This window comes from Plectropomus leopardus, chromosome 17 (assembly GCF_008729295.1).
Source record: "Plectropomus leopardus isolate mb chromosome 17, YSFRI_Pleo_2.0, whole genome shotgun sequence".
NCBI lineage: Eukaryota > Metazoa > Chordata > Actinopteri > Perciformes > Serranidae > Plectropomus > Plectropomus leopardus.
In genome coordinates, this window is record NC_056479.1 from 11,588,965 (window position 1) to 11,615,241 (window position 26,277).

The 26,277-nt window shown below is 39.2% G+C and overlaps 2 protein-coding genes across 2 annotated transcripts; both read right to left on the reverse strand.

The window, feature by feature from the left end:
- Positions 1–791: 791 nt before the first annotated feature.
- Positions 792–9,808, reverse strand: kat2a (K(lysine) acetyltransferase 2A). Its single transcript, XM_042505468.1, has 18 exons — positions 9,544–9,808; positions 9,102–9,225; positions 8,797–8,942; positions 8,559–8,648; positions 7,654–7,835; positions 7,351–7,542; positions 6,461–6,567; positions 5,656–5,760; positions 5,281–5,417; positions 4,977–5,185; positions 4,780–4,906; positions 4,048–4,158; positions 3,818–3,961; positions 3,603–3,717; positions 3,486–3,522; positions 3,133–3,196; positions 2,970–3,054; positions 792–2,102 (listed from the first exon to the last, which is right to left on the reverse strand). The coding sequence occupies exons 1-18, from the start codon at positions 9,766–9,768 to the stop codon at positions 1,909–1,911; spliced, it is 2,394 nt and encodes a 797-aa protein (XP_042361402.1). The 5' UTR covers positions 9,769–9,808; the 3' UTR covers positions 792–1,908.
- Positions 9,809–11,478: 1,670 nt separating this feature from the next.
- rab5c (RAB5C, member RAS oncogene family) lies at positions 11,479–25,715 on the reverse strand. The gene is made up of 6 exons (XM_042505002.1): positions 25,617–25,715; positions 17,718–18,056; positions 14,560–14,711; positions 14,220–14,342; positions 13,982–14,075; positions 11,479–12,940 (listed from the first exon to the last, which is right to left on the reverse strand). Exons 2-6 carry the CDS (start codon positions 17,881–17,883, stop codon positions 12,813–12,815), a joined length of 663 nt encoding a protein of 220 aa, XP_042360936.1. The 5' UTR covers positions 17,884–18,056; positions 25,617–25,715; the 3' UTR covers positions 11,479–12,812.
- Positions 25,716–26,277: the final 562 nt, after the last annotated feature.

Below are 26,277 nucleotides of genomic sequence, written 5' to 3' on the forward strand. Positions count from 1 at the left end.
AGTGACTCATGTTCACACCCATTGTTTATTTTTAAAAAAAAACAAAAAAAAACCAAACCTTTATTGTCATGAACAGTATTACAGTTACAGCCGATGGCATTTATACCATAACTAGAGACAGTAGCCATCCTCAAACAGGTGGAAAGTTCACTCAGACTGACCTTTTTAAGAAAATCTGAAATGCAGCATAGGTAGATTGAGGGAGAAGTACGCAATAGACAACCCTGAATAATGCAACACTGACATCACTTCAGTAATTCAAAGCTAGTCATGATTCAAGTACAAAATAAACACACGCTCACACACACATATTCACAAGTCATGGAACATTCAACAAGCAGGCTCAACCAGCAGCAGACAGTTAACTTCTGATAAAAGAAGTGGATGCATCTCAGGAAGCACTCCGTTTGACACTGACCGCTGAACAGTACAATGTGTGTAACACTGTAAAAAAAAAACAAAAAAACAAACAACTGCAACAACAGTGGCTTAGAGCTCGATGGTTTCTCTGAATTTAAATTCAGTAACTGTCCGCCATGCATTATAACACGCACTACAGCTTGTGTACGGTGTGATAAATAAACCGGTTATCTTCTCTCCACACAGAATCACTATGAGGACTGCTGATTAGCTTCCTCCCAACATATTTATATCTTACCAACATAAACTATCCAGTAAACCTGTGAACACCACAAACAAATGTGGCTGTGCACTAAATAGACTACTTAGCATATGTGTGCAGAAGTGACTGAACTACAGAGTCTAGCAACATAACAAATCAATGCCAACAACATCACCTGCAAGCGTGGTACAAGCTAAACTAATGTGACCTCATCCGAAACGGTTTGGAATAAAACCCTGCCGGTGGAAAATGTATAAACAGCATGTATCATATTTACTGTATAAATAAGTATCTACTATGTTGTTGTCAACATGAAAACAACAGTTTTCTTGAAGGCAACGATGGGGGAAATTATTTTGTTTAGCACGCATGTGCTGGAAATATTTGATGCCCAGTCCATCACTAGCAGTGTGTCCAACTACTCAAGAGGAGGGCTGAAAACAGTGATTTTTATTATTGGTTGATCGGCGATGTTTACCATTATTTGTTAAGAATATAGAATGTTAAACAATTGCTGCAGCCTAAATGATAAATAATTTCCTCTTTTCTGAATCTGAATCTGAAAAAAAAACTCCAACACTGGAGCTAAAATCAGCAAATGTTCTGTATTTGCACTCCATTAACAACTTTAACAATCGCATTTGATTAATTTGTCACCAATCACCTGATCAAATCATTTCAAGACTACCCAAGAGTCAAAGTACTACCCACTTTCAGTCAAGTGTTTTGAGGACTTCACCCCTCAAAGAGTGTATTTCTTTTTATCCATGAAGATGGCTGGGATGTTCAAGTGTCTGTCAGTAACGGAAGGCAACGTGGCTTTAGGTCCCGAGGTCCAGTTTTCTGTGAAAGAACTCTACACTACGTAAATGTCCGCTCGGAGTTTTAAGCAAACTGGAATGAACAAATGTAATTAAATGCAACAAAACCAGGTATACAATAAATAAAGGTGAGAAATTGTTATAACTTGGACCTATAACTTTGGTACACTTAATGAGACATGTAAATGCAGAGTATTGACCCAATGAGTATTGGAGAAGAGAAAATGACAACTTAAAGGGGAAAGGTTAATGCCATTTTTACACTTTGTGATGCTCAACATGATCTGATATTTCCAAACAAACTTCTTATGTTTGTTCACGCCGAACAATCCCTTGTATATTGTTTCAGTCATGTACATACCCCTTCATTAACACAGATAAGACAACAGCTAGTGATGTTTTCCTTGTCCTCTTTGTGTCAAAGTCACCCCCTGTCTGTTAAGAAATCGGTAACCATTTCTGAGTTCATTTCTCGATCAGGCCTCCATCTTTTAATTTGAAGTAGAAGAACTTTTCCAAGGTGTTGGCACTCTTGCAGTACTCGCTGTCTGGAGGGTTGTACTCGCGACAGTTGGTGATGATTCGCTGCAGGTCGGCAATGAAAAGCTTCTTGGTCACATAGTATCTATTTTTCAGTCTTTCTGTCATGGTCTTCAGGTCTTTGGAAACGAAAAAAGGAAAAAAAAAGTGCTCAATGTAAAATAATAATACAGTGTTTCCTCTGTTATCGTACAGTCATGGAAGGAACCCCCGTGGGACTAAAAACAATCTTTTTTTAAAAGTCATAAATTGTGCCACATATCTATTCCAGTGTTTCCCCCGTATTCATTCAGCAACGGCAAAATGCCGTGAACTGCGGCAGCACACCCCCGTGAGTCCATGATTGAGGCCTGTGAGTCGGTGTGGTTAGTTCACGTCAGTGGTCACAGCAGGACAGTCGGGGTCTGTTATCTTTACCTTTAAAGTCAGTGGAACGGTTGTTGTGGAGATAACGTTGGTAGGCTTTAGGTTACAAACAGGTCTGGTGGTTAAGATTAATTTGGCGTGCAGCACACACAAGTCATAATTTTGTTTTAAAGAAAAATCAGTTCCTGGCAATTTCTCCTGGTGTTCTTAACCAGTAACAGGTGAACCAGCATGAAAAGTGTTGTATCTTCCCTTTAGGTAGGTGCTGTGCCATAGATCCATGAAGAGAGGTTCATGTGAACTTCGAAAAGTAACTGATAAATATTGAACGAAAATTGAAAGAAATGAGTTTGATTTGAGAACGGAATTTGGTGGGGGGGTTTTTCAGTGAATTTTGGTGTTTAATTGTGTCAATAATTTTTCAGCCTCCTTTTAAACCTCATATGAATCTAATTATAACTTAACCCCTCCCCACCTTCTTCCCAGTGACCTGAGTTGTTATGTTTTTTCAGTCTATAAAATCCTAATTAGATCTTATAGATACGTAAGAATAGTATCTATGAATCGCATGTGTGACAATAACCGCAACTAAATGTAATCAGGAAGACAGGCTGACTCACCGATGGGAAAGCGGATGATCTCGTAGTAATCTGGAGCCTCTGACTTTTTCACTGGTTCCATGAAGGGCCAGGCGTCAGGATGAGTCTGGTGAAGAGATAACGTCCTAGTTAGTCTCTGTTCTTGTTACCACTGTGGTGTCCCGTGTCAACAGGTGAGCCTTACCTTAATCTGGGCCAGGAGGTTCTTCAACATGTTATATAACACGTCAGGATCCTTCACCTCTTTCCTGCAAAATGTGGAATGATAGATGAGTGAAGTATTGACTAAACCAACATTCAGGTGCGTGTATTGAGACTGTGCTTTGAGATCAGGGCAAACTGTGTAACCTGTTAACGGCCAAGTGTCCATGTGACACAGAAACAGATATAACATTGAATCCATTATGTGTGAAAATTATAAATGTCTTGATTTACTGACGCTCCCCAGTGGTCGTATCAGACAACAGACACATCATCAAAAGCACAAGCATCTAAACACTACAATAATGAGTTATATTGTATATGCTAAAAGCTTACCCTTTGTCCTTATTACTGGGTTTCCAGCCGGTCTCTCCTGGAAAAAAAGACATGTAAGTAATATGATAATACTAATATTACAAATATGTTTCCATCTAACACAAACAAAATACTCACTTATGCCTGGGATGCTCTCCACTGGGATCTGTCGTACGCCCTCTTTGAAGCAGGTGAGACCTGGATAAACCTTTCTGATCTGACTCTGTTTCCTCTCAATCAGCTTCTTAATTATCTGTTATGACATTTAAGATTATGTAATTATCAACAACGCAAAGATTCACAAAAGAAAACATGGTTTGGCTTTTATGTGAGGTTGGCTGAGCCTCACATACCTCCTTCTGTCTTTTAATGATGTGAGAGAGCTCGGTGTAGGGGATTCTCGGGTTGAGCTCACACTCCATGAGGGTCGCTCCCTCGTAGTCTTTGATGTATCCAAGGTATCGACTCTTCGGCACTTTGATGTCTTTGGAAAAGCCCTGGGAGGAGAGACCAAATTACTGAAAGGACGCAGTGAGGGGAGAGGACAGGGCCAGAGCGAATGCACAGGTCATGCCTGCAGTACCTGCTTTTTGAAGTAGCCAATGGCATACTCGTCAGCGTAAGTGAGGAAATAGAGGATGCTGTGTTTGATGTGGTACTCCTTCAGGTGGTTCATCAGGTGGGTACCGTAGCCCTGACATTAAAAAGAGCAGTGAAAAGACAACGTCACGAAGGGCATCTCAGTACTGCTATGATCTTTTTATATGATTATGCTTTTTATGATTAAAGGTAAGGTGGATGAAAAAAAGGCTGATTTGGAAACAGGATCTTATAGCTGTTTCTTTCTTATGGAAATCAATACATTTTTTAAGAAAAGATGAAAAGGATATTATATTTTCTATGAGCCAGGCAACCTACATACAGAAAATCCCCTCCAAGCACAAAATACTCAGTGGTGTGTGTGTCCCTCTGTCCGCAGCTAAGCTTGCCGACTTCTGGACCAGTCAGCCTAATACTCTAGTGCACATTTATGACTCTGTGCTCGAGGACCTGTTGCAATTGCATTCATTCACAATTGTTTAAAAACCTGTTTTATTAACTTTTAATGTCATTGACTGTTGAGTCCTCAATCTTTCTAATCGGCTGGTAGAGGCTGCAAGTGATCAACAAACCACATAATTCCTAACTAGGAGTCTTCTCTTTCGACAATTTTATACCAGAAGAAAAAGTATGCTATGAAGAAGCTACTACAAATGAAAAAGTGTGGTCATCTGGACCACTACAACTTTCAAGAGAGTAGATGATCATTCTGTACCTTAACTTGCTCGTTGGATGTGACGGCACAGAAGACGATCTCTGTGAAGCCCTGAGTGGGAAACATCCTAAAACAGATGCCTCCGATGACGCGGCCATCTTTGATAAGGGCTAGGGTCTTGTGCTTCCTGTGAAAGTTGGAGATGTTAGAGCAGTGTGCAGGCATCCCGTGTGACATGTGATATGGCACCTACTTACGGGTCGAACACCAGTCGTGTGATGTACTCTTTGGGCATGCGAGGTAATTGATGAGAGAAGACATTCTGCAGGCCAACCAGCCACATCAAGATCTTTTTGTTGGACTTTTGGGAAAGCGAGTTTCCAATGACGTGAAACTCTATGATTCCCCGCCTCTCCTCCAGTCTGGCAGTCTCATCACGGGCAGCGTTTGGCGTCAGCAGATTAGTCTAGCAATGCAGACATGAAACTGTGAGAACTACGGCTTAAATTTGCAGTTTAATAAGGCCTTTTCCATGAAGAAATCACCAGACATTGAATTTACCTCTGGTCCGAGCATGGCAGCAGGGTCAGTGATTGTCATCATGACTTCATTGACCAGCTCCATAGGAATGTCTCCCATCACACGGATACGCTTGGCATCCTCCAGGGTCAACGCCTCCGGAAGTTTACGTTTCTCTCCTGAACAGACAGGGACATTATTTAACACAAAGCAATGACACGACACAACTAACTGCTGATCTCAGAGCCATCAGACAATTGTGTTAGCCGCTGCAGCGTGTGGGGTAAAACCTTTTGGACTGTAGTTTGGTAGGGTTTATTACTATTAGAAACCATTAATGTATGTATATGTATGTGGTCACCGGTGTGTGTTGGGTGCTCTCTACTTTCAATACACTCCAAATAGTAGCCGACAGACCTGTGATGGGCTCTGCACCTCCAGTGTCCATGCTGCCCAGAGAGGAGATGCTGCTCAGACCTTTGGGCAGTGCAGGGGAGCCAGAAACTGCAGCAGGACTGATCACTGCAACAAGAGATACCAACATGCAGGTAACTAAAAGCACCAATATTTACATATGTTTTTATGTGCTGTATATTTATCATCATACCCATAAAATATATGTGTAGATGCTGCCCTTTATATGATGTACGATATATATACTGAAGAAACCCATTTATGACTCTTAAATTATAATACTACCGATTTAGAGTTGCACTATCAGACTAGATTATTTCACATCAGGCGTTTTTAAACTGGACAAACTTTTTCAGAATTCAAAGAAACGCTTTTTTTAATGTGTCCGCATCGCCAGAACAGCATTGTTTTGAGGGACTTTTTTGGCCTTTACTTCAGATTAAGTACTCTCCAAGCACAAGAGAAACCTTAAGTAATGTAAACGCACAGAGATTAGTCAATCACATGAGCCAATGTGGCACTGGCAACTGCATTTTTAAAAACCTGTTAGCCAACACAACACAAAACACAAACAACAGCTCGTGCCAAAAAAATAAAATAAAAGTCATAGTTAATTCCTGCTTGAGAATAGCTTTTTTTTGCCACCATCAAGTGACCTGATGATGATTTAAAGAACAAAACTTATTGTTAAAAGCATTTATACAGTCAAAAAGCTAAGGCACAGGACGCTGTGTTTTTTTTTCAGTTTGGTCCCATCCAACTAAAAACATCGTAGCGAACTGACCAAAACACTGAACATCTGTCTCACCTGTCTGATGTCCCAGCTGTGTGCCATCAGAGGCGGGCATGGTGAAGTCCGCCTCCCAGATTGGGGAATTCTCACCATAGATTTCCTCCTCCAGCATGGACAAGAACCTGATGATATTCAGCATAAAATGTTTTATTTTTTATTTTATCATCTGAGTTTACTACTTTTGTTTTTTCAAATAGATATCTCATTCTATGTAAAACATCTTTGAGGACTTTGAAAAGCGCTATAAAATGTGATTATTATTATGAATTTTATTTAAATGGCTAATATTAACGGGAGCAGATGGATACAGGCAAAGCTAGAGCACCCTGGGTATGAGACAGAAACTACAGTAACAAAAAACCCCCCCATTTTTTCGCATAACTTAATGCAAACTGTAATGTATTGTCAAAAGAGACCTATTTTATATATGCTATGGAATCCTACTGCGTTTTTTTCCACTGCAGTGCGACTGGTTATTATCCATCTATTGAAATGATTTGTGAGCATTTCTCAATATTTTTGAGAAATTCAATTCAATTTTTGATAATAATGAAAGCATGCAACATGACCTTTTATCCAGGGATGTGCTGTTTGATTACTGCCCATTATGCTCATGTGCACAAATGCAAATCCACAATAACCTTGTAAAGCAGTGCAGTGACCTTTTCAAACACATTATCTGAGGCAGATATTCTGTTTGCACCAGAATTTCTACAAATACAGGTGCAAGACCAGTGAAAAGCGTGGTATTTTGATTTTTTTTTTTCCTATCTGAAAGAAGTACCGACACCAAGGATTGGAATAAAAGATAAAAAGGGATTCATGCTCTATTGAATCTAAACATTTTTCAGCTATCATTAAAGCTCTGACACACACACACACTATTTCAAACAGCCTGCCCTTACTTGGGAAAGTGTGTGAGGATGAGTGTGCGTTTCTCTGGCAGCAGTTTGTCCTTCTCCACTCTGAACTTCTCCAGGAGCTGGCGTCGGGTCACAGTGAAGATGGACTTGAGCAAACTGCGGCCAAACACATGAGTGGTTTCATAGCGCGGTAGGCTGTCGTTACTCTGGGGGACGTGGCAGTAGCACAGCCACCTGGGAGTCATAAGAAAAACAACTTACTGTAGACACTGATATCAGCATCCAACACAGAAATCTAACAAATAAAATTACCTGTTTTCTGAAACAATAAACACACCCACACACCTGGTATAGTCCACTTTGTATGCTGTCCCATCGTCTTTCTGGGTCCGCTGGCGGTACTGCGTTGGTGTCTCCAGCTTCCAGTAATTTAGGCACAAGAGGAACATCTTTGACAGCTCAAACATGGTCTGCCTTTCCTTTGGTGCAAGGTGGCTGAACTTATACTGAACAAAATTCAAAACACCCTTTGGAGGAAAAGGAAACAAAAGATTAAGAATAAGAGGAAGAGGGGAAAAAAAATGATTAAATTAATGCATCTCTGATGGAGACACAGTGGTGCCGAAATACGATTCTGTTTGCACAATTAGAGGCTGTAAATAGATCACTGTGCTCTAGTCCTTTCTTCTCCCTTTAAAAATGTGAAATGGGAGATTTCAGCATCCTGGCATAAGTTTGTTTGTCCTCACAAATTATTTTCCATTGGTTGCGCACACGGGGCAACACCTGCTGTCACAATACAAAAGTATGGCATGTGTAATAAGAACAGGGAGCAGAATCATGTTGCTGTTTCAAAGTCAAAGTAAAAAATACAGAGACCAGTAAAAATAAGATAACTGATCTAAAATAATAAATACAAGAATTACATAAATTAAAAGACAGACTAAATGCATATATTTTCAGTTGTTATTTAAAAATGTTAACAGAGCCTGCTTATCTTATAGCTTTTGGAAGAGTATGCCATAATTTTGGAGCATAGCTCACGAAAACCGCGCTGTTTTCTTGTGTGTGTAACTGCATGTAATTAAAAACCCAGGAGCAGAACATCTGAGAGCTTGTGAAGAATAATAGAACGACTGATAGTCTGCAATGTAGGTCGGTCCAAAACTATTAAAAGCTTTAGAAACAGGTGAGAGAATCTTAAAATCTATTCTAATATATGACCTGCGGCTTATTTCAGTCATGTTCACCTGCTCGATGTTGGGCTTTTCAAATGGCGGACTTCCAAGGGACCCCTCTACGACTGGCTGGCTCATCTGCAAGATGCATTTCCTCAGCAGCTACAGGAAATAGGGTGGAAAATAAAAACAATATTGATTTATGAATGATAACATATGTTATACTATAAAAATATACTACATGTGGACTCCTGAGTATTGATAGGACTGCTTTACTTGTCATGCTGATGTGAGATACACTTTTGCTTACCTTAAACAGGTAGAAGTAGACCTGTTTGGTGTCAGTGTCCTCCTCTTTGTGTACGGACATAAAAAGATTCTCCACGTCCACCACCATCCCCAGCAGCCTGTTAATCTCATCCTCAGACACATTTTCCAGGTGGGACACATGATCAGCTGCAAAACACCAAGTCCCATAATAATAATGTCAATAACATAATGTGTTAAACAACAGTGGATAAGAATGAGTCCCTGGAATACAGCTTTAGTTGGTGTTAGGAGAAAGGCTGGTGTGTGTGTGTGTGTGTGTGTGTGTGGAGGCTGGTTAGTTTGTACCCAGAGCATGTCCACAGCTGCGGCACGGCTCGCTCAGGCTGGCTGCTTGCTGCTGCAGGTCCATACGTGTGGCTGATGGTGGATTTGGGTTTTTCCATCCATTGCACTTGCATGTGTCACTAGCCTGAAAATAAGCAAGAAATATCCTGAAATAAAGCGACTTTAATAGTGACAGACGTGCAGTTTATGCTCGCCAATGAATGACTAACCAGTTATATTAAGCTAGCTGATAATGCATGTATCTTCAAAAAACATCACTGTGAATAATACAAGTATCCGGGAGTAAAGCTAGCTAGCTGCAGAAGTTAACAAATACGTCAGGTCATTACGCTATTTGTTCATGTTTTTGTGTGAGGTGCCTGAGCTGAGCCCTCATATACTAATGCTAACAGTACCGAGGTGTGCTTTGTTGTGGTGAACTTTGGCTAGCTAAGCTAGCTACCTTGCATGCGGAGAATACGCCAAGTTTCTCGAGCTTTTTCGCCCGTGGGAAAGCTCGGACTTGGGCTTTCTTCTGGCTCGCACGTTGTTGCTGGCTTAGTCCCGGTCTGGCCGGGTCACTATTCCCGGTCCCGGAGCCGGTCGAGGCAGTACTGGACCCAGCTGACCCAGCAGACTGAGCTTGAAGAAGCCGGGGTTGTAAGGCCTGCGCCGCCGGGTCCGACATGTCCACGCTGCTGCTCTCTTCCTCTGCTCCCGTTTACCTCATCTGCTGCCTTCACGGACTGTCGGAAAATGTTGATTTAAGAGGACCGCATCCGTGTTTACAAGTGGAAATTACTTGTTTATTTTTTTTTTTAGATTTTCACATGAACGCAGGTGTTAAGAGCATACATAGTATACATCAGTTATTTTAGGTCAAGTCATGTTTATTTATATAGCACATTTCATACGACAGGCTAAGATTCCGATGGTCCAGGCAGGGTTTAGTCATAACGTATGTACATTTATTTATAAAAAAAAAAAAACTTCCCCAGTGACAAGACAATATTGAAAACAAAGTCCATCATCTTTGTCTTGAACACAAACACTACAGTTACATCTTTTCAATCCATCATGACAACACAATCTCCCTGCACTGTAGCCAGCGCTGCATATCACTTTAGAAGGACTGCACTGAATCAAAATAGAAAAATACGTGTTTCTAACTTCCAATTTCCCTTACAGACAAAATGCATAATTATTTGCATCAAAATGAAATCTCCCCCCGTCCTTAAATCTCATGTGGCTGGTGCGGGCAACTGTCTTCATGAGTGTTCAGTGCCCTCCAGTGGTCACAGTGCGTTACTTCATCTCTGACTACAGTACTTTATATTTAAAGATATTAACCAGTATATCCCACTATAATTGTGTACTATGGTGGAGATATCATGAAGACGTTTATAGTCGTGAATATTCACTAAAAGTCGACACGGCTCGGTGGAGGTGACAGTAGACGTGATGCTATTCTTACGCATACTGTATATTTACTGTCCTCTTGCGGACAAAGTCATGAGCTGCAACATAATTAAAAATACATACTACCACTTCCGGTTGTGAGTTTTCAAAATGACTCAGAATACAAGCTTCTTTTTCTTTTGTGTTTTTTGCCAGACTACAATTATAACTTTGTGTATAAGAGCAGGAGTGATATCGATATTTATTGTGATTATTAATATTCTTTACAGAAATTAGTAATTGTGTTATGTCGTGTTATATGTCAGTATATCTGCATTATTGGTTTATTCTGTTATAAAACAAAACTCTACTCCATGTCACGGATTCCGATTAATAGCCCCGCAACAAATACTGCCTTGCTAACTTACCAATAGGATGCATATTAAAAACACTACCGTCATTTTAACCTTTTTTTTTTTTTTTTTTTTAAAAAGGCAATTAGGAATGTCAATTAAGCCTGTCTTGAATAGATTTGAATAGATAAATTCAAGTACCATGAACTGACTTGCAATACAGATAATTTGTAATTAAATACATTTTCAGGCGGAGCAATATTCCTAGTGGACATGAAAGCAACATGCCTGGCCTGTTGTGGGGATTATGGGTAATGTAGTTTATGGACAAGTAGTAAAACTCGAATATACCGGCGTAAACAAATGCCTTTTAATGTTTTCACACTGGTTAAATCTAAACATAAGTAAAATTATGCCACTTAATTTATATATTATATAGATCTAATTATAATATTTTATGTTTTCTGAAACTTGTTTGAATAAAAGATTATCAATCGTTTCACTGTTAGCTGACAAATGATTATTATTTGGATAAGGTGAAATGATTAAACAGGCATACAGAAAAGATACCTTCCCCTTGTTTATTGGTAAAATTACATTTTGTTTTTTCTCTTCTGTCTCCACCCATGATCCCACCCTCCCCACCCACCCCCACCCACCTAACAGCAGCGGCTGCTGTGCAGGTACTGTTGTGCTAGTTGTTGATGCCATAACAGGATGACAACACAGTTGAAAGCAATCCCTCCCTGATATGAAGAGTAAAAACAAAGAGAGAGAAAAGAAAAAAGAAAGGAAGCTGATGATAACATCTCAATTCACAAAGATGATGAGACAGAACCAGTGCATTTAATACCATAGATCTTCAGAGAAAAAAAAAAGATTAAGACATAAAAAAAAAAAAAAAATTCATCACAAAATAATTAAGGTTGACAAAACATCCTGTAGAGATTGGGAAGATATTGTTTCGACAATAACTACTGATTGATTATAAACTTGAAAAGTCTGATACAAATACAGCAATGTTGTCAATACACAGTTGTGATTTTGGTCAAGAAATCTTGCTTTATGTTTTTATCATTGTACACTGATGATTCCAAAACATTACATTAATGCTAAAATTACTTATGGGTGACAATGTTAAAGTACTATTCACTGTATATGGTTTTATAACATAGATGGATGATTGTAAAACCTTGAAGGCTTTAAAATCATACAGAACAGCCTGTGTCAAAAGAAGTAATAATAATAGTGATAACAATAACAATGTAATAATTCAATCTACACAGCTCTATTAAGAAGGAAATATCTGTCCATTCCCGTTCTCCTGTTAGGAACCTTCTCTCTTTTCATCTTTTCCAGGAAGCTCACCAGGAACAAGACAGAAAAGTGAAGGACTGCTGCATGCACCTGGAGTTTAAACAGCCTCATAAGACCACGATGGACATACTTATGAATTGTAAGGTGCATGAGAAAGCAGGGGGCAGAAGAGAAAGGACAGGGCCAACAAGCCTCTTTTTATTCCTTCCTGTTGCTTTCATTTTTTTTTCTCTCTACACAAACACAGAAACAAAAAGGTGAGCAAGATGGCCCTATAAAGTGCCATTGGTAATGACCGATTTTTTTTTTCCTTCTTCCACGAATGGGACCTTTTTTTTTTCCCCTCTAAAGTGATGTCAAGTGTCCATCATCATTAGAGAGGTCATGGATTGGCAAGTCCAGGGGTTAAAACATGATTCTGTAAATAAGCCTGTGGGTGGATTTCTTGGTCTGTTGGTTGGTTCAACCGTCAGAGGGGGTCTGGCAGTTTACTGGCCAGTGGACTCGTTTGCCAAACAGTTAATTGGTGCTGTTGTTGCTCATAGGGTGGTTGGTCCGACCGTGGTTTGGTTTGACCAATGGGGCATTGTTTGACAGCTGGCTAATATCTGGTCTGGTTGATCGAAGCTGTAGATTGGTTGGATCAGCTGACTCGTCGTGTTAGTTAGTTCCCGCCCCCACAGCACTGGCCGCTTCTGCCCTGTGGTGCAGCTTCCTGTAGGTCCACGCCGCCTCTGGCTCGCCCACCTGGGCCCGCTCCGCCCTGAGGCTCGTTCTTAGGAAGCTTCTTGGCTGTTTTGGGTTAGAAGAAGAACTTATCAATTTCTGCACTTAGGCAACAAATAACTCTTTTCATTATTGATGATTCTGATAATTACTGTTAAATTTTGACTCTTAAAGTGCAGAAAATAGTGAATATGCAAAGATATTCAATTCACTGTACTGCAAGACAAGAAAAAGCAGTAAGTTCTATCGTCTGTAACAAGGGTTGGACGATACGCAATTATAAAAATGCGTCCAGTTAAAATTTGGCAATACAATTTCTACAGCAGAAGATATATGGGGCAGGCCATGTAGCAGGTCAGGGCTGGTATCTCACATTTTCAAAGAACTTTATTTGTATGAGTCCTTGTTTTTAACTTAAAGTGTCGTCAAATGTGTTTCTTTATTTCATTGTTTACATGAAAAGAGTCAAATGTGATATGTCTGACAGACAGTGTGGTATGTTTTTTTCAAACTATTTCCTAATTGAGTTCCCACAACAATTACTGTATATGGATATTTACCGTTATCGTGACAGAAGATTTTGGCCTAATTACCTACCCGTATATCAAACTATTAAACATTTGTCATTTTACCTTTGATATTCTTAAAAAGAGCTGAAATTTAAAACAGAAAAATAATTGTTAACTATTTTAAAAATCGTCATTTCAATCAAAATCTATCAAAATCAATCATTTAAGTAATTTTTTAAGCAAACACTCTCTGGTTCCTGTGTCTGAAGTGCGAAGATTTCCTGTTTTTTCTTGTCTTGCATTACAATGAAGTGAATTTTAGGAGGTTTTGAGTGACGGTCAATTAAAACTGAATTTGAAGACTGCACCTTGAGCTCTGGCAAATAACATTCCCAGCATTTGACACGCACACACGCATGCACTTTTAATAAATAAATCATAAACATAAATTGTCATAATCAACGATGAAAATAACCTTTAGTTGCTGCCTAAAGTTTAACATTAACAGACTGACTGATAATTGCAGTTTTTTTTCTGTTGATCTACAGATCAATGAATACTGATCATCGTGTCCCTGTCAGTTTTGGGGAGCACTTACCTATAGCCATAAAAATCTCATTGACATTCATAGCAGTCTTGGCTGAAGTCTCCATGAAGAGCAAACTGTTGTCATCTGCATATGCTTGTGCTTCCTAAAGAAATAAATACAAACGGCAACAAATACATTCTCAGCTTATTTGAATTTATTCAAGAATTAATTTTAATAAATTTATTTTTAATTTATTTGTAAACTCTGACATCAGTCTGTAAAAAAAAAAAAAAAAATCCCGTTTTACCTGGAAATCTATGGCTCTCTTGTTGGCCAGGTCTGCTTTGTTTCCTGCCAGTGCAATAACAATATTTGGGCTGGCTTGTCGCTGGAGCTCCTTCACCCAGTTCTTTGCACGTGTGAATGTATCCTTAAAAAAAAAAACAAAGCATAAACATATAATGCTGTGCTTTTAAAGTTTAAATCCCTGACGTAACTTCTACATGTTACATATGACTGTCAGAGCAAAGGTCTGGAGTTGTCTCTTGAATTAAGCAATCATCAACCCAAACTGGAAGACAAGGGTTAGCAAACAAATGACGTAAGACAGTCATGGCAGATGTCCTGTCCTTGGCCATGTGACTTACTGTGTTGGTGATATCGTAGACCACGATGGCGGCCTGGGCTCCCCTGTAGTACATGGGCGCCAAGCTGTGATACCGTTCCTGTCCTGCAGTGTCCCAGATCTCAAACTTGACTGTTGTATCGTCCAAACAAACCGTCTGTGTGAGAAAGGCAGCTGGAAAGAAAATGACTCAAATCAGAAAGCTGATAGCAAATATTCAAGTTTAACAACTTAAATGAAATACAGGGGGCTATGGTGCATGGCACAGCACTATTCTGGCTGGTACTGCCTAGAATTACAAAAACAAGTAAGAAAACATGTCAGGAAAGGGTAATAATGTAGAGTCATGGAAATATACCACAGAGAAAAAAGAAATAATGTGTATAGTAAAAACATACTGCAGCACATAATGAGCAGGCACAAGTGCATACAACCCGCTTACTCAGCCGACTGTCACATGACAGAAACTGAGCACTCGCACATACTTTAAAGCTTTGTAATCTTTGACCAGGCATGTAGCTGACCACAAGGCTCAGTAGAATATAAAACATGCTGACTCGTTTGGTGAGTGCAAGCACTGAGCATCCTGTCCCCACATCCTACAGCCACATTACTCATAAAACATCGGAAACGTGGAAATGAAATGTTGCTTCGAAATAAGGCAAAAAGGAAATGAGACAAAAAGTTCTGCTGCTACTTCAAATATAAATGTCTTCATAGCATTAAACCAGACACATAATCTCAGTTTACCAGATTAAAGCTGTACTTGGTAACTTTTATTTTTTTAAAACACCATATTTGCTGAAACTGTTACTATATCTACAAAGCACAAAGTGAGACAGAAAATCTGTGAAAAAAAAAATTGCCCTGCCGACTCTACTGTCTTGTAGCACTTCAATTGGCCTTACCACTGAATGAAAACAACCAATGAGAGCGGAGGAATCTGTAATGCAGCTGTAAGTTACTGCTTGTGAGCTGCAGTCAAATTGTCAAACTAGATAGTGCTGAGCAAACATCAAGCAAACCGCACTGCCTATTTCTTGCTACAAATGTTTTCTGAAACATATTTTAGTGTACTGTTACGCTGTAAAACGAGAAAGTGTGCGACCCGGCCGCCATGTTGGAAACAGTTAAACGAAGTGCCGAGCCATGCAGTCAAAGACTTTTCCTTCACATCTGATCAGGGCTGCCTACTTTGACAGTTTGACTGCATTTCATGGAGCAACTGAAATGATTGTTTTTGATGGTTTGTTTTTGGTGCGCTGTGATAGCTTCTCGTTAGCACCATTAGAGGCAGTTGTAAGAGGCACTTTTCTTTTTTCGCAAACTATCTGTCTTGCTTACTTCTTTAAGAAAAAAGTGATAGTTCCAACAAATAGGGTACATAATTATTTTCATAAAAATTACCAACTGTAGCTTGAAGTCTACCATTACAGCTGAAATAATTAGCAGATTATTTAATTTGTTAATTCATTATCCATGACTGCTTATCCTGTTAAGGGTTGCATGGAGGCTGGAGCCTATCCCAGCTGACATTGGATGAGGGGCGGGGTGCACCCTGGACAGGTCACCAGAGAATCACAGGGCTGACACATAGCGACAGACAACTACTCAGGCTCACATTCACACCTATGAGCAGCGTCAGAGTCACCAACTAACCTAAGGTTAGATTAGGTTAGTTGATTAATATCAACAAAAATGTAACCGATCCAGTTATTTTTCAAGTCAAGAATGTCAAACGTTCACTAGTTCTTCCTCTTCCATCTGCTGTTTTCCTTTGTTTTACATCAATGTTCATTAATTATCTGTCAGATTTAGACTGTTGTTCAGTCAAAACAAGCAACTTGAAGACGTCATCTTGGGCTCTGTAATCAGCAGATTAATCATTAATGAAAAGTTGGATGCAGCCCAAGATCCTAGGGACACAAATAATAAGCAATTTCCTCAACTGATCATAAACCACATTAATGATCAATAATAAGTTCATCAATAAGTGTTTGTAAGGGTTTTAGACTTCACACTTATATTTCAAGTCAACTTTGAAAAAAGGCTGCACTGATATCCAAACCACAGCCTAAGTGTTTCAGCGTCTTTATGTAAAAATATGAGTATACTGTATGTACATGGTAAAACATATTAAATGCAGCATGTTGAAAAAAAAAGAGCAAATTATCATTTACGGCAATAAGCTGAAGGACTCAGACACTTCTGAGAGTTGAGACTGTAGGAGGTCAGTGGGCGAGAAGCAACGAGCGCAGTCTCAGAAGTCAGCAGCCCCACTTTAAATCTGTCACTGTTGTTTTCCCAGCTGGAAAGAGCACATACACTCAACATCCCAGTTAAAAGTTTACTCCTGAAGCCCTCTAGCTGCAATCACCATAAAGCAGAAAAACAAACACATGTAACCACCACACTGCAAAACGTCAAAGATACAGATTATTATATTCTTGTTTTAAAATGTAACAATACTCTTTCACCAGCTTCAGTGATCTAAAGGAGGTCCAGGAAATCCCCATTGTTGTCTCAATTCCTTCCTGTTTCAATTCACCTCGCTCCTCCGCTGAAGAACCGGTGTTTACAGACGACAACCTAAAATCATTTTCTGTCCATTTGCAGCTCTTTATTGTCTAAAAATATTAAGAAATTCAATTTGTGTCTGCAAATCAATATTTATGTCTGCCATGTGTGAGGAGCTCGGTGGCTTAAGGGGGAGTCAGGTGATCAGCTGCAAAGAACTGGTTCTGCCACTCCTTCCCCTGCACAGGCTCTGACAACAGAAAAGATTAAGACCTGCAAGCAAGCAGTTCCTCTGTACTGGCAGAGACATGTTTTTTTCTGCTTCAGCATTCATGCTTTGTCCATTGACATGCTGAAATCGTTTTAGAGTGAATACAAGAAAGTAGAGTAGTTCTGTAGAGCCACAAGATACACTTATGAAAGTAATACATTCTTCACAAAACAGAATGAAAACTGGACGGGTCGTGTAATAATTCTGTTATCATTGTTTGGGTGTGAAAATTCATATGAAAGTTTTGTAATATAAGTTTCAAATCATTTAATTTCTACCCTTTCATCCCTTTGAGCCATGAATTACAGCTGAAAAGATGTACAGCTATGATGCTATTAAATCATAACAGAGAGCAGATGCAATCCTGGTAATCAAAACACAAAACCCCTCACCTCCAATGGTGCTCTCCTGGTACTCGTGGAACTGGCCTTTGACAAAGCGCAGCACCAAGCTGGACTTCCCCACCGCTGATTCCCCCAACAGCACGAGTTTAAACTGGCAAATCTTGTTGCTTGCTGCAGTGCCGTTGGTTCGTGCTGGTCCGCCTCGCCCTGCCATCGTGCTGTGTTGAAAATCTGTAGAAAGAAGAAGCTGGAAGAAGAGGGAGGATGTCTGGTTGACTTTAGGCTGGGGCTTGGTGCAGGGAATGGGTGAGGCTGAGCTAGACAGGGGGCAAGTTTGGATCAGGCAGGTAGATGTGCCAAAGGAAGAGGAGACCTCACCAGTGGGAGCTGGAAAACACAAAGCATGCAGAATGTTAAGTTTAACTCCGTTAAAACAATCACGTTATCTGCTGAATATTATAGTCAGTGTTGCCTTAGAAAAACAAACAAAGCTGAATTCTTTGATTTCCTGTGTCAGTGGTCAATAACAGTAATAAATCAAGTAAAAATATAGGTTACCTGTAAAATATGTCTGCACTAAAGCTTTTGTTTTAGCTAAGATTACCATCTGACGATTAAGAGTTTAAATTGTTGACATGCATCACACTGGGGCTGGGCCTCCACTTAAAGAGTTTATTATTTAACCGTGTTTAGAATAAACAAGTGCTAGAAAAGAGCACCCAAGTGTTATGTATAACTGAGCTTGTCCTAATAGAGTATGTTTTTTGACATGTGAATTAAATTCTTACTTTTTGCTTTGCTTTAGCTGCTTAAAAGAACTGTATATACCGAATAAACAAGCATGTCTAAAAAATCAAATATATAAATTATAAAAAGAAGGTGTCGGAAGCATGTGTACATTAAACAAAAGTAAAATTAAAGAAATTGAAAAGCTATATAAACTATACAAAAGAGAATTAAATATTGCCCAAACACTCCCGCCATGCCTAAGCCTCCACACACTTGTTCCTATGAGTCATCTCTGACAGATATCTGGCCACAGTCAGAAACCCTGACTACATGCTGTTAAGATCTTTGTGGCGGTTTCTAAGCAGCGATACCAAAACCAGGTAATGAAACATTAATTGGTGAGTCAAAAATAAAACATTTTTAACATTGCAACCTCTGGCAACCACATTTTTTTGCAAGGATTTAGTCTTCTTGTGGATTTTAGGTACTTAACAATCAGTACAAAGAGGAACCTGCGCCACAGGTTGTCTTCAAAGTTTCCACGGTATTTCATTCATTGTAACTTGTCCCACAAAAGTCACATATCTTCACATGATAACAGCATTCAAAGCCAACGCTTTCTTCTCTTAACTTGGGTCTGTTTTGCATACATGAAATCTTGCCCAATCTTTTTTTTCAGTTGGATGATACTCATGAGGTCAGCTAGCTTCTGCTTGGTCAAAGGACAGGAAACACAACTCAGCTCAAAGCAGGAAGTGAAGATTGCAGAAGACTTTTTACTGCTGAGCATGTAAAAACTTGGGATAGCCTTTGTGTTGTCACTTGGACAACTTAATGCAGAAACACAATGCATACTGAAGATAAGAGGAGGTGAGACTATTCCTGAAGGAGAAGGGAAATGTCGAGAATGAGGAAAACTGAAGTTAAGACGTCACCGGGGATAGTCTTAAGAGTTTGGTTGTACTTTTTCTCAGCTCGTAGCTTAGCCGGACTTAAGCTTCAGCATGTGACAGGAGATAATGGCTCTGTCCATAAAATATTCAGAACTGCCATATTTCATTTGACGGTATACCAACCATGCTGCATATGTTCATTATGTGACCAAATTTCTGCTCTGCAGGTCTCCCATTATGTTTTGCAGTTTAAGTTGAGAAATCACTGTCACATAGCATTATGGGAAATAAAAACAAATACCAGCAGCCTGCTGCACAAACTGTATGTAAGTTCAAGCTTAGCCTAGTTATACCGTAAATTGTAACCAAGTTTTGATTCATGCATTTTAAAAATAAAACTGGTTGCATCACAAAGATAAATGACAACACAAGTCTGAGTAACAACTCATTAAACATGCCCGTAGGGTACATGTAAAGCATAAAATGTCACATAATTAGACTCAATAATCGTAAAACTGAAGTTCTTCTGCCACAAAGCATCTTTTTTTTTCATTACCTGCATGCTATTTTGCAACACATTATATGACACATTACATTTCAATATTGATCTAGCTTACTACTATGTGCAACAATGCCGAGTGGCTCATGTCAGTTTGAAATGTGATGCACACTTGCCTTTGTTATGACTTTATGTCGATAATAGTTAAGCTGTACCCAAAGTAGTCCTGGTGCAACTAATACTAGTAGCTGGATTAGTAACTAACTGGTGCACCTCGAGTGTCAACTTTTTGTCTTAACTTATTAGAGAACTTACACATAGCTGCAGCAACCCAGAGCAGTTCCTTTACCGTTTTCCCTTTTTACCAAATGAAAAACCAAGTTGGCTTTACATGTTGTGATTTAAGAAGTATTCTCCAAATTCAGCATGTTACTAAATCTGTTAACTTTTGATAAAGATTTTACGTAGGGTACATGCAAGTACTCCTTACACAACTAGAGCAGACATCATCAGCCGGGCACTTAAGGTCTCACTGGACTCTTTAACTAGCAGACACACACTGTCACAAGGCCTGGGAGAGCAGAGGGAATCCTTCACAGCCGCAGCCGTTGGAGAAGGAATAAAGGCACTCTGTTCACTGGGTCGCACAGTTAGTCTGAACTCATTTGATTGCAAGCAGCAGAGCCGGGCTCTCACCTGTTAAATTCCTCAATAGAGAAAGAAAAAAATAGAAGAGGGTTGAATGGGTCTTTGGAAACAGACCTCCAAAACACACTGACAAGCAAATGCTGAGAATGTGGCCTAATTGCTTTTCTTGAACAGAAGATGTGAAAAGAATGACATTTTGTAAACAATTAGCCGGAATTTTATTATAAATAAGATATGCAAGTCATGCATGTACATTTTTGCAGAAAAGTAAGCCTTCATCACACTGACAACTTTAAAAATTGTTAATTTTGCTCAGTGAGATTACTAAGGACAGTTTGGACAAAACAGATGGGTAATATAGACCTAGAGCAACAACGGGCCAACAAGGTTTCGTTATGAAGCACAATAATTTTATATTTGTGGTCACTATTTTCAATTTTGGCCAGCACAAATATATTGTACTGCAGCCATTCATGGAAGGAATACAGTGCAGGGGGGTTTAACTGACAGAAAGAGTCGCCTATAGAAGATAAAGCAGAATATGTGTCCTGTGTTGATGATTTGTTTTTGCTACTAATACACCATTAATAGAAAAATAAACATTTAATCCATACCCACACTACTCACATACTAACTGATGTTGTCAACTGTTAAGTGCCAAAATATCAACATTGATCAAAAAGTTAAAGTGGCTGTCTATCATGCAATCAGAGGCTCTTTGTTGCACTGAGACAGACCTGCACACATCTTAAACAGCCTGCGACGGTCGCTTTGATGGCATCCCTAATGGGCTCTGAAGACCTCCACAGGGAAGTGGGTCACAGAGAGACGGTGGCACATGGGTCAGTGAAAGGGGGAGGAGAAAAGGCAAGAGGAGGGAGCAGACTAGAGGGAGAGCCTGTGAAATATTCATCGTGGCCTCCTGTATACTTTGCTGCAAGCATGATATCCAAGCACTTAGCAGAGATTGCAGCACATTTAACACCTAAATATGAGAACAGGTGCACAAATTAAATGACTACACAGGTACACACAACTTATGGCAGTGTTATTCAAATTCAAAACCTGTTTCAAAGACTGTTTTTAAAAAAGCCAGGCTATTTGAAATATAAAGATGCTTAATCAAGACCTTTGTTGCTATTTTCAGTTGGGTTGTATACTGCCTGCTGTTGTCTGCCTGTTGTCTCTTTGGGTGCTGCTGGACTTGATATTCACGATTATCCTAATAATGGAAATTCACCATGACTAACTTATTGTGAGTGCTTTTTTTTTTACCACGACCTGCAATAGAATTGCATTTGTTTCATCTTTATTAATGATAGTAATAATGAGTCCTAATTTTTTATTTTGGCACTTCTGGTTCCGTCATCTTGAAGTCAGTGGGTTTTTTGAACAGGTTTTTGGTTAGGTACCTGAAATAATGTCAAAGGTTAACACAGGCTTAAGTGACTTTTAAGTTTTGTTCTATGACATAAAGAACATCAGTAAATACCCTACTCGTGAATATTGAAGCCTTGATGGTTCTTTAAAAAGGCTGTTGCTAGCATGTGGTTAAATGAGACTGTGGAACGACATCATGGTGAGCACGGCTTTACAGCCTTATTGTGGTTGGTGACATTAAGTCATGCAACTGCAGTGTAGTTTGTTGATTGCCTAGCATTAGCTTTTTACTTCTGGTGATTGCATTTAGGCTTCAAAAATCCTAAAATGGAAATCCTTCTAAACGAGTGCACTCATCAGTAATCCAATGGAAAGATCCCATTGGATTACTGATGAGTGCACTCGTTTAGAAGCTTCCTTTTTTTGCAATATTTAAAGAAGAAAAATATCTAGTTATTTTTTCCTTTGCAGCAGGCCACTCAATATAAAATCTATTGCAGGATAAGTTCTTTGCAAGGAACTTAGGTAGCTATTGATTACAAAAATAGGCTCAACATATAATTTGCACGCTTAAGAGAGCACATGTAATGAAAAATATGAACTCAGTCACACATTCCTTTTAAGTAGCTTTCAAACAACCTTTGCAGCTGGCGTCACTATTCCAGTTTTAAGAACACAGGCTGGGACTTGTGCTGCTCACTTAATTTTAAGGGTGGGGTCCTGGAGGAACTGCTGGTGTCTGATATGAGGGGCTGTATCACCATCCTCCTTTTGTCTATTACACCAAATGGTCAGGCACTTGCATGAAAGCAGCAGATTTCCATGTAACTGCAACCAATGAAACAATATATTTAAGACCTAGACATTACTGGTGAAAAGCTTTCATGTGTGACATTTTGCCCCCCAGACAACAACAACAAAGACACTATAACAGAACAATCCTTGGGATCTCTAATGAAACAGGAAATGCTCCTGATCTAAGGTAAGCCATTCACCAATTTAAGTTTCTAATAAAGAATGGCTTTGGAAGCAGTGACAGGGAAACTGGGGACGCAACACAGGAAAAGCAAACATGATACTCATCTAGCAGTTAGCCAGGCCAATAGGAAATCACAGGGACTTCCTTTTCTTGTGACTTATGTGTGAAACACTCTGTACCCAAGCAGACAAATATAGCAAATTCATAGGTTCAACCAAATCCTGTACCTCCCTGTGAAATAACAGCAAAACATTCAAAACTAAAACTGTTTACAAACTGAAAAATAAATTAACAATAGTAGTTTAAGGTATCAAGTTACATAATTGCTCACCAAATTACCTTACAGTATAGACTAAGTCTTGCAAAGTTTTCCTATCTAAACATGGCATTTGAAAATCCAAAGGAAGAGATTATCTTACAATATCTTCCTTTATGCATTAAAATCTAGTTAAAATTAACACAAAATCCCAACTGCACACATGCATGCACTCTAAGATATGGTCCCACAACTTGCCTTTGTGCCCATCTTGTTTTTTTCAATGAACACCTTTAATGAATCATAAAAAAATGTGCTCCTTTCTGCAGATACAGAAAATGTATGGATGGCAGCTCACCGCCACGGTCTTAAATACATATATGCAAGACCATAATACACTTTAGAAAACTAAAATACATCACTAGGCCCTTGTTTTCAGTTCAACAGTACTGACCTACAATGTCAGACAGTGCTGAGACATAGCCTGAATAAAAAAAAAAAGATGAAGGGTGTCCTCAAGAAACAAAAACACAAATATTATGTATACAGATGGGGGACAAATTCATAGTCCTTCTCAGGGCGTAAGGCTGGTTCTTCGTGATGCGTCACCACTTTAGAAGGACAAGGTCCATATGCCATAAACCTGGCGAGAGCTCAAGCAAGTAACAGTAAATCCCTTCTCTGTCTCAAAGGTCCAGGCTCTGTTCCCCTTGTTCCCCCATAAATAGGAGCTATGAAGACACATACATGTGCGAAAATATTCCCTGTTAAATGTAAGGAGACACACGTGCAGACACATTATAACATATGCAATGCAAACTGGCAGAATTACAACACAGATGCTGTCAGCAGTAATGACATCTTTATGACACTTAATGTGTGAAAGTACAAGCTTGCTGGCATTTACTGGCCTGACTGTGAGAAACTGTGAACCCATGAACTACCTCAGATGAGTGCCTAAGTTAAAGCATCAAGGTAAACTTGTAAATTCCAACATTACAATGATAGCAATTCCAAAGAAAGTTAAAAGCTGTCAAACAACATTTTTTAAAGTATACCTTTTGAAAAAAAAAAACCAAGTAGCTTGAAAGTTACCTGTGACTTCAGGGTAAAAGCAAAATATTAGCAACTGGATGGACTCAAAATGAGCATAGCAATGTCCTACTAAACGTGTGCATGCCACAAATGTTGTCATTTATGGTTAAGTTTAGATTAGATTTAAATTTTAAAAGTCAGTATGTTAAAAATGTTTACCTTTATCTGGTTGAGACAATGTTAGCTTTAACAGAGTGATAAACTGACTTAATTTGTTGGAGACAGGTTTGCTGTTTGATGATATGAAAATCATTTATCAGCTAATGCATAACCTTACTAACCCAAATATGGACCTTCTCAAGTGTGTACATTTCCTTTCAACATTAGGGGAAAACACATAAAAGGGTGGGTTTGGGTGTCGTCTGCCAGAATATTTTGAGCATCAAACACAAATTTGTGAATTTTGGTGGATTTTCATGCACTAATTTGTTCCTTTCCTGCATCAATTGTTGATGTAAATGTATTTTTTTTTCAAAATAAAATTCCACTGCTACTTTCATGAGGGAGGACACATATAAAATGGGTGGTGTGGAGTCCTCTACCAGAAATTTTTTAGAATCAAACATTGAACTTTGTGAATTCCTGTGGAAATACGGGCAACAATTTGTACCTTTTCTGTATTAATTTATGGTGTAAACGTAACTAATTTTGTCAACACACAAATCCTTCTTTCATGTTGTATTGTGGAAATAATTCCTACTTCCAATCCAGATGCACTGGAAGAGTAGAGGAGCATCAGGTGACAGTATTTTAGCTTTTTAAAATTATTTTCACATTTTAAAACCTGCACCTATGCTGGTTAACAAGGGTAACATAAAGTTATCGTTAGCAAAGGTTAGCCGGCCAAAATAAAGCGAACGCAGTCAATTACTTAGCGTGAGAAAGCAAAATAGTGACTATTGTTATTAGCACTTTGCCAACTAACGTCGACAAGCTAACGTCAGTAATAGACGTTATCGGTTGCTTTAGCATTAGCACTAGCTTGCTAGCATGAATTTTCGACAGAAAAACTAATGCTAAACTCTGGAAATTGAAAGTTGAGTCCTGATACCGTGAGCTAACGTTAGGTTAGCAGCTATAGCCCAGTGTCGAAAACGTCATTAGACAACTTTCCTTTTCTCGGCCCCACGTCGTCAGCTGTTTGACATTTGACAAAGTCGGACACTCAGGTTTGTTATTGTGTCTGCTGCTGGCTTAAACATAATGGCATATGCTTCTCAGTCATTTTCGCGATGAGGCTTTTTGGATATGTTAGGTTGTCTCACAGGGCTAGAAACTCGTAGCCTCTGTCGATCCTGTCTGATGGACATTTCGACTGAACCCGGACTTACTGCTTGGCTGATCGTTTGACCAAAATTTGACAACGCGTGTATAAATACGGTTAACAGCTCGTCGACAGAAAAGTGCAGCATGCGACCAGTGTTCCTCTTTACCCCCATGTTCTCTTATTTCAACTGGTTGGACTTACAGTACTTTTTCTTCTTTCGCTGGTCTCATCGGCGGCGGCTGTCTTCTTCTTCTGAGGCTCCGGCCTTCCTTTCCGGTTAGCGATTTTTCCGGGAACGTCCCACTTTTTGTCAGCGGCTGTCTGACCAATGACAACAGCAGTCTGCACGAGACACCACTTTCTGCTGCAGAGGGGAGGCGTGCAGGGACTCCCAGTGACTGTCTGAAATTACAAATGTACAAATATTGCACCTAGGCAAATATTAATCCACAAGGTTAATTTTAACTATTATTTATATGAGTTATGATTAAAAATGAAAGCCTTTACAAGCATCAGAGCCTAAATAGGCTTCTAATAGTCAGTTACATTTTAAGTTGTATTGTAGTAAGTAAGCAAGGTAAATACACCTAGAAATTCTGGAGGGACAGGTACATTCAATTGTATACTGGATTCTGGGTAAACTCTGTTGTAAATAAATAATGGAGAAAAGTGGTGAAATATAACTAGATACATTTATCCAACCGTACTCAAAGGTACAGTTCATCCCCCACTCAAAATTACATAGGCTATCTTTCCTCATCTTATTCTTGCATATTGATTGTGATGTTACTGTAATTTATATTTTGTATCAATATGCAGCCAGCCAGTAAGGTTACATTTGGCTTGATTGTTGATGTCTGTT